The sequence below is a fragment of the Mesoplodon densirostris genome, chromosome 7, assembly GCF_025265405.1.
Source record: "Mesoplodon densirostris isolate mMesDen1 chromosome 7, mMesDen1 primary haplotype, whole genome shotgun sequence".
Classification (NCBI taxonomy): Eukaryota; Metazoa; Chordata; class Mammalia; order Artiodactyla; family Ziphiidae; genus Mesoplodon; species Mesoplodon densirostris.
The window spans coordinates 58,255,834-58,269,466 of NC_082667.1; the positions used below are offsets into that span (position 1 = coordinate 58,255,834).

The 13,633-nt window shown below is 35.5% G+C and overlaps 1 protein-coding gene across 1 annotated transcript in view; it reads right to left on the reverse strand.

The window, feature by feature from the left end:
- The window catches only part of RNF169 (ring finger protein 169), an 86,745-nt gene that overhangs the window by 24,420 nt on the left and 48,692 nt on the right, over positions 1 to 13,633 (reverse strand). Inside the window, exons 3-4 of the mRNA XM_060104932.1 lie at positions 9,448 to 9,594; positions 3,859 to 3,977 (exon numbers count right to left, since the gene is read on the reverse strand). Of these exons, the coding sequence (XP_059960915.1) occupies positions 3,859 to 3,977; positions 9,448 to 9,594 (266 nt within the window). The remainder of the gene's footprint in view (positions 1 to 3,858; positions 3,978 to 9,447; positions 9,595 to 13,633) is intronic.

Below are 13,633 nucleotides of genomic sequence, written 5' to 3' on the forward strand. Positions count from 1 at the left end.
AAAGCCTAGTGGGAAAATGGGCAGAGGCAGCATAGGGATCTATAAGAAAGTCATGGGGGACAAAAGGGTATAGTGGAAAGAGCCAAGAAATCTCAGTTCTAACTCACTGTCCTACTACTCTAGCAGTCTAAGATTTGGCAAGCCATGGTCTCTCGCTGAGCTTTAGTCTTCTCACCCATAAAACAAAGGAATTAGATAAAACAGTATTTAAGATCCTTTTCAGTTCTAAGAGTTCTAAAAGAAAATAACAAAATAGCAGCAGCTATACTCACTGAAGGCTTATCATATGCCAGTAATCTCACTAGGCACCATTTACTTAAGATACAGTTTTATACAGAATGGCAGTACTGGCGTTACTGCATCGCTTTCTTTTCTTCATTTTTTAAACTGGAAGGAGGATAGATGGTTTGATTATATTTCTTTTTATGGTTATACTCTATTCCCAAGAAGAATTTTAAGTGACTTACAGTAAAAATGCATAAAGAATGAGCGTTAATAGAGAATAAAGACCACATTAAGTAATAAATATGAGAAGAATATACCAAAAATTATTTCTTTAATTATATGCCATGTTGGAAGGCCATGATGACTGAATTGAAACTCTGTCTTAATTCTAAACTTCCTGACAGCCAAAGCAAAGAGGAAAACACAAATGAACGTGTAGCTCTTAGAAAAGACACTAGCTCAACACAGAAAGTTTTTCCAGACTGAGCTTTTAGAATAACTTGCAACCACGTTTTTTGTTTGATTCTTCTAGTGGTGAAGAGGGCATGAGGAATGAAGGGAAATAAATTTAAACAAATAAACAAACCAGCTTTTCAGATATTTAAAATAAAAGCCTAACTTTATAATTATATATCTTATGGTTCAAGTAATTCTTTTCAATTCACATATATTTTATAATTTACTTAGAAATGACCTTGGGTTAACTATTACTCTATCTGCCTATTTGGAAGAAGTTTCATTTTCAAAGGGCTATAGAACTTTATTAATAGTGCTGCAAAACGTTCTTTGCTTTGAATGTTTCAAATGAAAATAGACTGAGCTACTGGCAAGACTCGGCCAGAATCTATTGATGGATTCCTTCCAAAATAACCATCCTATCAGGACTACTCACTCTTAACTCCATGCTTTTGGGCTTAAGAAAGAAAAGTTTATAAAGTGGATAAGTAAAATAAATGCAGATTAATTTGATTTAAATACAGATGTAAAAAACTTTAAAGCTTTTACAGATGAACTCTCTTTAGGAAACAAACTTGCAGAGAAAAACCTATTCTTCTGTTATTGCTTAACAGACAGAAAAAAATGCGTTTGAAATATCCCAAAACTGTTAACAATGCTAATTCTTTTTTTCTTGTGGTAAAATATATATAAGATGAAAGTTACCATTTTAACCATTTTAAGTTTACAGGCACATCGCTATGTAACCATCACCATGCTAATTCTTTTTTAATATATCCATATGCCTCATCTCATTGTCGGCACTAACAACTTCATATTGTTTTCCTAAATATCATTTAGAATTGAAACTTAATATTTTCTTAACTAAGAAGTAAAACATGTTGACTAAATAAGAGATGCAATTCACAGTATTACCATAATAAATTTTCCAACCTAAAGTTTCCATGACATCAGCAAACTATTTCCTAAAAAGATAACTCTACCAACCAAATCCAATTAATTTTTTTAAAAACTGTACTAATAACTGAACTCAGCCCACAACCTTGGGTATTTGGAAAAAATAAATGCTGAAATCCATAAATGTATAATACTGATTGCAACATTTCTTAACAATAACATGTTAAGTAAATATTTTCCTATAAATTAATCCCATTGTGACTCAATGATACATACTAAGGGCAAGGATGGGCCAAGGAGCAGGAAAAGAAGATATACCACACATATTCCAGAGCCACACATAATCAAAAGCACACCCCTCTGTATAGACTTTACATTTTGCCCTTTAGAGAAGAATTTTCTAAGTTCCTTGGTAGACATTTCTAAGTAACAACATATTCACCTTCTACCCACTTTAAAAGAATGAATTACAGGGGTAGAGACTGGAATTGGTAATAAGTAGTTCACCTATCCAGTGTCCACTCCAATTAACTGGGGCAATTTGGCCTTGGCATCATATTTGGGTTTTAATAAAATTTTCCTTTTTCCCAAGTAGTTTCAAATGAAGAGATATTAATTAACTAATCACAGACTGCCTAAAGCAACATTTATTTGTTTCAGGGGATATTTATTGTGACTTGATTGGAATTAATATGATCTTTTTCTCTTTTCAGTAGATCCCTCTAATAATCATTAAGATACACCCGCTATAAAAGGGGAAAAATCCACATACACATTCAGAAGCTGACGATTCTTAGTCAAGCAATCTTGAATTTTTTAACTTTAACTTTAACAGGGCATCTATAGTTCAAGCTCATATGCACAAAGCAAGAGTTTCATCATCACCATAAATGGTTAAGTACACTGGCTTACATCTTACGTATTGGGTTCTCATTTCATCAGTCAAGCTACAGTGGCTACAATCCAGTGGCTCTTCAACAAATGTCAAATGAGTGAATAAACTGTTTAGGAAAGGGCCTTCCTGGAAGGAGTTACCATCACCCAGAGAAGGGGAGGCATTTAAGAGAAGGAGAGGTTTAGCGAATTTTACTCACAGAAATAACAGGAAATGCTCAATATTCTGTAATAACCTATATGGGAAAAGAATCTCAAAAAGAACGAATATATGTATATGTATAACTGAATCACTTTGCTGTACACCTGAAACTAACACAACATTGTAAATCAACTATACTCCAATAAAATTTAAAAAAGAAAAAGAAAACAGGAAAATCAGAACATATACCAAAAGGATTCAGATATAAAAACAACAGGGTTCACAGTAGTATGAACTTTATAACATTCTTAAACTTGGTAGATTTTTTTGGTCATATTTATTAGTGAGTAGCAATAAAAAAGCCTTAAGATATAAAGGGTCCAGGTATATGTCCATAGGAACAGCAAGAGAGATACACTTCATAGTGCTGTGAGAAGGAGAAGAAACCTAGAAATAAGGGTGAGCAATGCCAGCTTTAAATCAAAAAAGACAACAAAATGGGGTAAAGACTGTGTCTTTTTATATTAAAAGAGAGGGCATGGCACGTAGTACCTACTGTCTGTTGAATAAATGATTCCTTCCAGGCTTCCTCCCTTCTTTCATTTCTTTTTCCCTTCCTTTCCCTCCTGCTATCTATCTACCTACCTACCTATCTATCCATCCATCTATCCATCCTTCTTTCCTTGCTTCCACCAAGCCCTTCATTATTCTTCCATCACCCAACATTCATCCAATTCCTCCTTCCTTTCCTCCCCAGGACCTGCAAAGTCTAAAGGAACAAGAAATGCCTTGACAAAGGTCTTAAAAACTTTTTAGTTTGCCCTCTTGAAACCTATCAATATATATTTTAGTTCCAGGCATTGAAAATAAATCAACTCTGGCCTCAAGTTCCTATTAAGAGGAAAAAAGTCCACAAAGAAAATCCATGGATATTGTCTTCAATATCAATGGTTGTTGAAGAAGGCTTTGTTGTTTCCTCCCAGAAAAGAAAGTTCAACTCTGCAGCAGAGCAATTAGTACAATCTTACCCTGAGGATACCCGAAATGGGTAAAATTTACTTTTCTTTAAAATTTCAGGTCAGCCCCTTATTCCTAACCCATATTTGAAAACCAGTTCCCCCATTTTCCCCCACTCCCACCTCCCCCAAAGTAGCTACAACATACACCTTAAAGCTCCCCCAGTCCCTTTTGTCTCATATCCCAAAATGAAAGAACCCTGACTGAATTCAGTATCAGTCTCTTACCCTGCCAGGAAAGATAAGGAGTAGGAGTTGTTCTTGGAAACAAATGCCGAGCGGTGTGTCTGTATCATCTTGCCTCGAGAAGGTTCTTCATTCTCTGAATCTGAGAGACGTGCAGGACACTGGCAGGAGACAAGGGAGACAACACTGTCCATTTGGGGTTCCCATGGAATCTCCCAAAGCTATTCTTCAAATCTCTCTTTCTATTACATGTTCTCTCTGAGTTCCAATCTATGTTTACAACTGCCTCTTGGGATCCCAATCTGGATATCCCAAATGCAGCTCAAACTTAATATATCCAAAATCAAACTCAATATTTCTCTTCTCTAAGTCCCCCTACCAACCCAGTTAGAAGCTTCAATGTCACCCATGACTCTTTCCTTTCCTTTCTTCAAAGTCATAACAACACTGTATAGAGGTTTTGAGTACCCCAACACATCCAAATATTTTATTTCATCTACTCTTTAACCTACCCCACTAAGAAGGGATTATTACCTTTTACAGATGGCAAACTGAGGCTCAGAGTAGTTAATCTGCCTAGGATTGTAGAGTTAATAAGTAGTTAACGTTGGCACTGTGATCCAGAGCATCTGTCTCCAAACTGCCTCCACGTCATTTCTACTTTGCTCCATTCTGCTCCTCTAATGTCTTTCAGATCTAACTCTTCTCATGAATACTCATTGTCACTGTCTTTCCTTAGATTCTCATCATCTTCTGCCTTGACTACTGCAATAATCTACTTACAGGTCTTGCTCTCTCCAGCCTTTCTTCCCTCCAATCCCCTCCATATTATCAAACACACAGACAGAATCCCATCACTCCCCTGCTTAACCTTTGGTGACTTCAGGATAAAGTCTAAATACCTCAGCATGATCCAATAACCTTCAGAAACTAGATCCAATCTTCCTCCAAGTTTTTCTCCCACCAGTTCCGACACAGGGAACTCCTTGAGCTCTACTGCAATCATACTACTTTCTATTCTCCACATGTACCATCATAGTCTTTCAAAACTCCTATTCTTTTGCACATGCTCTTAGTCTCTTTGCCTAAGATTCTCCTTCCACATTCTCTGCCTATAAAATACTCACTGGCCTTTCAGAGGCATCTTAAATGTCACTTTTGCTTCCAAATACCCTTAGATCAGCTTTTTCCATCTTGCTGACACTCATGCATTTACCTTCATTTTATTTTAGAATCTCTTTTTGAGTCTTTAAATTTACATTCAAAGTTTCTTTTACGTGTGTCTTTTGCATACACATATGAGGATTTGCTCATGATTCAATACGAGTGTCTTCTTTATAGGGGGAGCAACTAATCACACTGAACTGTAGCTTCTTATTTAGGAGTCTGATTTCTGCTGTAGACAACAGACTCTTTGAGAGCAAGTGACCACCTTTTCTTTAAAACTTCTGATACCATTATATAGTACGTAAACAAAAAAAGTCTAATAATCTAATGATTAACCAGTTTTCTAATGATTAAATGACTATCAAAGTTAGAGTTGTAGACAGAGGCATGCAAGGCATCTTATGGCTCAGAGCACCCTGTATTCCTTAAATGCTTTGTTATTCTCTAGGTTGACAGGCACATTCATACAACAGGCTATGTTTCCAACAGCCTTTAAGAAACAGTTGAAGGATTACAATTTACAGAGAAGCTTTTCAATTCTGTAGGGTATCTATCACTCCTTAAAGAACCCTGTTGTACAAACTATTCACTGGAGAAACTTTAATAGCACTAACCCATTACAAATTTATTGGAAAGAAAGAAAAAGTTTTGCCATCAACAGACTCAACAGGGGATAAATAATGACAACTTTTTTTAGGTGTTTCTGAATAATCAATTCGGTACCAAATAAAAGAATGTTCAAATTCCAGCTCTATTACTTAGCTATCACTGTCACTATAGGTTAGTTGCTTTACCTTTCTGAGCCTCAGTTTCTCATCTATAAAATTAAAAATGATCTGTCTACTATGTATATTGTGATAAACCATTAAAAACACAGTGCATTAGCTCACAAGTAGTAAGTGCTCAACAAAAGATAGATTTTATTTATATCAATCTTAATACTATTAATCTTTTAAGAAAAAACTCTGGTATTATAATAGGTATATGCCAGGTTCCTTTTAATTGTTGAAAATAAATTTACATTATTATAAATAAATAATTATATAAACAGAAGGTACCCTGACCCCCAATCCCTCTATATTTCTACCCTCACAAAACCTAGAGCCATAAGATAGGAAAATATTTACCTCTCATCTTTAACTTTGGATAAAAACAAGCATATAGGACTATCGATTCCTAAAATGGACATCTCTAAAATGATATTTTTTTAAATGTTGTGCCTAAAAAAAAATTAAAAGAATGATAATACCCAGGGTTGGCAAGGGTGTAAGGAAATTAGTTTAGTATATTTGTTTACTATTGTTTAATACAAACTTTAAAGTTCAAAGTTTAATACAAACTTAATGGAGGTCAACTGAATAATAAGTACCAAAGAGTCTTAAAAAGTACACTCCCTTTGATCTGACCATTCCACTTCTAGTAATTTATAAGGAACTAATGAGACATGTGGATTTCATCACAGCAGTGGTTTAAGACAGCAAAATATCAACAGATTAATTAACTGGATAAATTCTATAGTAAAGAATAACTAGCAGACCACTAAATGATATGGGATTCTTTATTTACATGGAAAGACATCCAGGACTTATAATTTATTAAAGGAGGTTATAAAACAGTATGTATACGGGGTTACATTTTCTGAAAAGAAAAACAATATATTTTATACACACATACACACACACACACACACACACACACATACACACACAAACACACTTAGAAATGAAGTCTGGAAGGATATTCACCAAAATGTTTATAGCAGTTATCTCTAGGTTATGGGATGACAAGCAATTTTTCACTTTCAACTTTATAATCTTTGGTATGACTATAATTGTTACACCAAATTGTTTTCCAACAATTTGCACTATTGTCGGTATTAACTGCACCATAACAAATCGTAATAAATTAAACATCGTGCCTATTTTATTTTCTTTCTGAACAAATAACTGTTTCTAGAATAAGCACTTTTCTTCCTCTATTTGGATTCAACTTGATAAACACGTATCAAACACTTGTGATGTGCAAGGTACTATGGGAGATTTAAAAAACAGTAAGACACATTTCCCATACTTAACCAACTTACAAATTAAGTAGAGAAACACAAACACACAAACAACCATAATGTAAGGAAGAATGAAATAAGTCCTATAAAAGTTACAAAGTGAGGAGAGGAAAGTTGAAGTGAATGGATGATGGGAGTGGAGAAAAAGGGAGGAATCCCTATAGGTTCCAGGAAGGTGACAGCTTTTGAACTGGACATGGAAAGATAAATAGCCTTTCAACAGGTAAGGTCAGTGTCATTTCAATGAGATGAAATGCAAGAGCAAGGATTCTCAGGAGGGAAAGCATAGATTATACATTTGGGGGAAAGCAAACAGCTCTGTTCCCTGGAGTTCTCGGATGTAAGCAAAAATGGAAAGATAAGCTAGAATAATACTAAGGACCTGAATGTTGGGGTGAAGAGTTCTCATTTAATTCCACAGGAAATGGGGAGCCACTGAGGTTTTTGGAGCAGGAGGGTGAAATGATCAGTCCAGCTCTAATCATAATACTCTCTCTATAAAATATAATCCTTCAGCTGGCTTTTCACTGAGACCACTTGAGCTTCTTTTCAGTCCCAATATGAACGTATCCTTGGCTAAACTAAATGAAATTATTTGTTCAACACCAAAATTTCTTAAGACATATTTAAAGTAAAATTGTAAAAGTCCTCAAAAATATAAAATATAAAAGCAAACAGAAAAAAGGTAAAATCACAAAAATCTAAAACTTAAAGTGTTCATAGATCTGATTTTATTCAATGTACAGGAAATTTTGCAAAATTGGCCATTGCCAATCAGGATTGGTACTTCCTGATTCCTTTTAAGATTAAATTTCAGGTTGATGTAATTAATTTCTACTTCAAAGGTTATAGTGGCAAAAGAAAAAATAATTAGAGCCATTTCCCATTCTTGCTATGAATTAATACTAAAGATCATTTCTTGGAGGAAACCTAGATCTGGCAAGGCCAAAAACAATAGGTTCTTTCTATCAAAAGGACTATAGTAAAGAGTAAGCTCTCTTTGTCAAAATTGGTTTGTCCTAAAAAGAAATGTCTTTCTGGGCTGTTTTCCCTGAGGACACTAATGGACAGTCCTGTGGGGTGAAGAGGCAGAGTTTGCGGTCTTTAGAGACTACAGACAACAGTTGGGGCTATTAGTCAGAAGATATACTATATGCACAAGACTATCATATATTTTATTCTTGCCTTCCTAGATAAACTGTATTCTCTCCAAAAGCAGTCTTTTTCCTTTTGTAGTTCCCAATGAACAGAGCATTGAGAGTACATAAGCATTTCATATTTGTTAAACTGAATCTTTTAGAAGGCTGGAATGCAAATGGTTGTTTTTAAAAATAATTAAATAGTAACAATTATTATTATTATAACTGGGGTAAAAAAGCCCCACATATACATTGACAGTCAGCAAATACTATCAATCCAAGAAAGCTTAAGTAATCTCAAATTCTGAAGTTCAGGAAAAATGCCTTTGCAAAGAGTAAACCTACAGCACAGAGAAATTAAGTAACCTGGCCAAAGTTGTACAATCTGTTACAATGCTGGGACCTGTTTAACAGGCAGACTTCAGGTCTAGAGACATTTTTTCCCTCTATTCTGGTATGTGGTCTATCTTTATATATAGTAAAGCTTTATTAAATCCACCTAATTAAAAATATAGCCTGAAATACTAACAAGCCTGAATTACAAAACATTTTAATAGATATGACTCTAAAGGTATGCTAAGTACATATAGCAAGTAATACAAGATGTCTAATCCAATATGAATTACTAAAGAAAAAAAAAACAATTGTAATCATCCATTTGAGCCGTAATCAGTGGATCCTCCAAAAGTGCTTTCTTGTATTAGCTAACTGTACCATTTACAACATTTTCCAGTAATTTGCTTGGTAAATAAGTAATGAAAAAAAATTCAGGCAAGATTTGGCCCAATTAGAAGTATAATTAGGTTAAGTTTAAACTAAGTAATCTAATATTGAGGACCTACTTTGTAAATAGAACTGTGCTGTTTGGGGCATTATAAAGAGTAAACGGAAGTAAAATACAAACTATAAGGAAATCTAGTTGAGGATATAACACATACAGAACTCAGATGTCAAATAACAACTCATAAATCAAAATGACAATATATGTATAAAACTTACCACAAGTAGTAAACTATACTAGGTTTTTCCTCTCACTCACCTTTTTTCCCCACTGTTCCCCCTTAATCTTTCCACACAAGTCTCACTGTCCCATTCACAAATCATTTTCTCCAGCTCTTCATCTGAATGCTAAGTTCTTCACTACTCTTAAGCAGCACAGTCAATGACTGTTACTGTTCACCAACAAAGGTTTTTCAGATCCACATCACCTGGGCTAATTGCTGATTTTGAGGCAGGTGTCCATCAAAAAGGTGATCTACTTACACGCTCTAGATTTGTCTTCAGTACTAATGGCTCATCTCTTTTTTTCTGTTCATCCATTTTCCTTTTTCCCATTTCTGTATCCTCTGGTAACAGCCTGTGGATTTGATCTTCAGAGGTTTTCTCCTCTTGTAACTTTTCTTCTCTCAGCTAAAAATACAAATCACACCAAGACAGTAGTTTTAGGCAACTATAGACTTAAAAACATCTTTTACTCAGTAGTCTATCAGAACAAACAGGAAAGTTTTCAGACTATTTTCTTATTTGCTATAAAGCCCTCTTAATTTTTAAGTCTACTTTTACTTGAATTTTGCCAAACATTCCCTTCATGGCTTAAGATTTTTTTTTTTTTTAATTTTTATTATTATTTTTTTTTTTTTGCTGTACGCGGGCCTCTCACTGCTGTGGCCTCTCCCGTTGCGGAGCACAGGCTCTGGACACACAGGCTCCGCGGCCATGGCTCGCGGGCCCAGTCGCTCCGCGGCATGTGGGATCTTCCGGGATCGGGGCACGAACCCGTGTCCCCTGCATCGGCAGGCGGACTCTCAACCACTGCGCCACCAGGGAAGCCCCTGGCTTAAGATTTAACTGGTCTGCATTCTTAAGCAATATGAAATCACAAAGGCTAAGATAATACACATAATCAAAAAATAAGGTTTATTCACTTAGCCAAAAAAGGTGGAACCTAAAAACTTTCCTTACTCCCATAAACCAGATATAACTGCACTGGACCAGGAGAACAGCAAAGATGTAGGCCACAGAGGGCCAGAGAAGTTGGTCTAGGCAAGACAGGTCTTTGGGCCTACTGGAAACAGAAAAAATGGCTTATCACAGTTCCAACGTCCTACAATTTACATGGATCTTGTGATCCACAGGATAGGTCAAGATACACTGTCTACAAAGAAAGTTAAGGCAGACTAACATGCTCCTCATTTGGGGGAGGTAGCATGGCATTATGAAAATAAGATGGGTTTTGGAATTTAAAACCCGGGTTCTAGTGGTTCTGTCACTTATTTAGCAGCTATATGACCTTGGGCAAATGAACCACCATATGCTCACCTACAAAACAGGATAATGCTACTTACTTTGCAGCTATTGTTGTAAGAAATAAATGAGATAATAATATAAAGTATTTACTGTAGTATCTTGCTATATACTTACAGTATATCAAGAGTTCCCTTTCCTAACCTCCCTTTATTCTCTTTTCATTGCCTGGGATTTTAATAAAATTTAAATGACAATGTATATGAAAGCAATTCTAGGCTATTAATATTTTTAATCATACTTATAAAATAAAACTAAAGAATAAGTATTTTTCATTGGCTGTCAACTGGGTTAAAAAGCAAAAACAACAATAACAATTAACAACAATAAGATTTAGTCTTATCTTTCCAATTTCCATAGGTATGATTCCAATAAGCCTGAACTAGTCTTTAACATGCTGGGTCTAATTCAAGAGGTTATGAATATGCAAAGAACACCATAAACAATGTTACATCAGGAGGAGATTCAAATGAAATAATGTACTCCCAACTCTGCCCAAGTCAAACAAGAACACAAGAGGAAGAAAGCTAATCCACAGCTAGGCAGAAAGCAAACTTGAAGTCTATGCTAACTGCCCACATGAAAGATCAATGCCTTTTAATGATCTTAGATCAATGCCTTATAATGATCTTAGATGACCACAGGCTACAAAGGGGCATTTCACTTTTAGAGGATAGAAAGGTGGAGTGGCACACACAAAAAACAGGTTTTAGCATCACATTATCATTTACTGAACAGTATGTGTCAGGTGCGGAGCTAAAGCACTGTTAAATGTTATCTCATTATCTCTACTTTAAAAATTAAAAAACAAAACTAAGGTTTAAAAAAACTATGGCAAATTCACAGAGCCATAGCCTTGGAGCTGGAATTCAAATCTATGTTTACCTCAGTTGTTCTCAACCAAGGATGATTTTGCCTCTCAGGATACATCTGGCAATGTCTGGAGACACTTGGCTGTCACAACTGAGGGGATAAGGTGTGTGGTGCTACTGGCATCTAGTGGGCAGAGGCCAGGAACTGCTACTAAACATCTGAAATGCACAGGATAGCCCCCCAAAATATATACATACACAGACGTTGCTATTTTTAAAAAACTAAATATTAAATTTCCTGTTTTACGTATTTTAGTGTTATTTTGTTTTGTGCTTGTGTTTACATACTATGTTCTCTGGCTTTTCTAGTGTTTTAGAATGCATCCTTTGCTCCTAATAATGTTTATGGCTGCTCTCAAAGTTTTTGACAATGAACTTGTGTGCTGTTGGCAAAACAACCTTCTCATTGCAGTGTTGAGTCTCTGCTAACACAGCATCACCTTAAAGGTAAAATTTTACAAAATTGAAAAACTCATATATACATTTAAATCTTCACATAAATCATGTTGGTGTTTTCTCTGTATTGGGTTCTGCAGACGCTTTTTTTTTTGGTCCCTTTTGATGGTTATTTATAAGGACTTGAGAACTTGGTATCTAGGAAAGAGCTTTCATATTCGGCAAAAATGACTCAGTGTCAGAAAATAGCATATAAACTTGAATAAGAAGTATCAATAGCTGCTGCTTATTGAACTCTTCCATGTTTCGGGCATTAAGTTTATTATAGAGCTTACCTTATCATTATCATTTTATAGACACAAAAATTAACATTCAGTGGTTATTTCCAGAAGTCAGTGTTTGAATATCAAAGAGCTTAGATTTTAAAGCAAACCACTGGCTTCAAATATCACGGTTTCTCAACCTCAGCACTACTGACGTTTTGGGCTAAATAATTCTTTGTTATGGGTAGCAGGTCAGAGTCTGAGTAGAAGGCTTATTCATGAATACTTTATTGGGTAGCAGGAGTTAAGGATGGAGTAGTATAACAAGGAGAGACAGCGAGCCAATAAAAGTGGTTGGCTTGACAGTTGGCTACAGAAGACAATATGAGAAACTGTATGCAATGCAGCTCAAGACTATCAATCAGAAGTGAGAAAGGGGGAAGCATATATATATATATATATATATATATATATATATATATATATATATATATATATATATATATGTATGTATATAAATAGACTCCCACTTCCTGCTGACCAAAGTTTGCTCCACTGGATGTTAAATACCCCTGACACTGGCTCGTACAACTCAAGTAAGTTCTCATGGTAGGGACTGCAGCAATAACCACAAAGAAGCCCTAGAGCTAAAAGCGAGAGGCAAGCAGTAGGAGCCAAAACAAAAGAGATCTCAGCTTGTACCAAGTGAAGCTGCCCACCACTGTAAGTGGAATGCTTATTACTGCCCCCATTTTTAAAAAATTTATTGGCCACGCCCAGCAGCTCACGGGATCTTAGTTCCCTGACCAAGGATGGAACCCACGTCCCCTGCAGTGGAAGCGGGGAGTCCTAACCGCTGGACTGCCAGGGAAGTCCCTGCCTCCATTTTTAGATGCTAATTATTAAAGAAAAACTATTGACTTCTGTACAGTAATCTCATTCTCAGCCACACTATCAAGAGTACAATGTAATTTTTTTCCTCAAAATATCTTTACTTTTCCATCATTAATTTTTAAAAATAAACTTTTTTTTTTTTTTTTTTTGGCCAAGCCACGTGGCATGCAGGATCTTAGTTCCCTGACCAGAGATCAAACCCCTGAAGTGGAAGTGCAGAGTCTTAACCACTGGACCGCCAGTGAATTCCCAAAAATAAACTTTTAAAAATCAAAGCATTATACACAGTGTACAAATCATAAATGTAAAGCATGACAAATTATACAAAATAAGCACATCCATGTAACTACCACCCAGATCAAGAAACAATATATTACCAGTACCCCTTGTGCTTATTCCTCACCCCAAAGTAACCATGATCCCAGCTTCCCACACCAAAAAGAATCATTTCACCTATTTCTGAAATTTATATAAGTGGAATCTTATATATGTATTGAATCTGTCTTCCTTCAGTCAACATTCCATTTGAGATTCATCCATGTAGTTGCATGTAGTAGGCTGTTCTTTCTCATTGTTTTATAGTATTCCATTGTTTGACTACAAAACAACAATTCTATTTTTAGTGGATATTTGCATAGTTGTTAATTTATAGCTATTTACAAATAAACTGTTATGAACATTCTTGAGTATGTATCCTGGTACACATACTGTTCTGTGCTG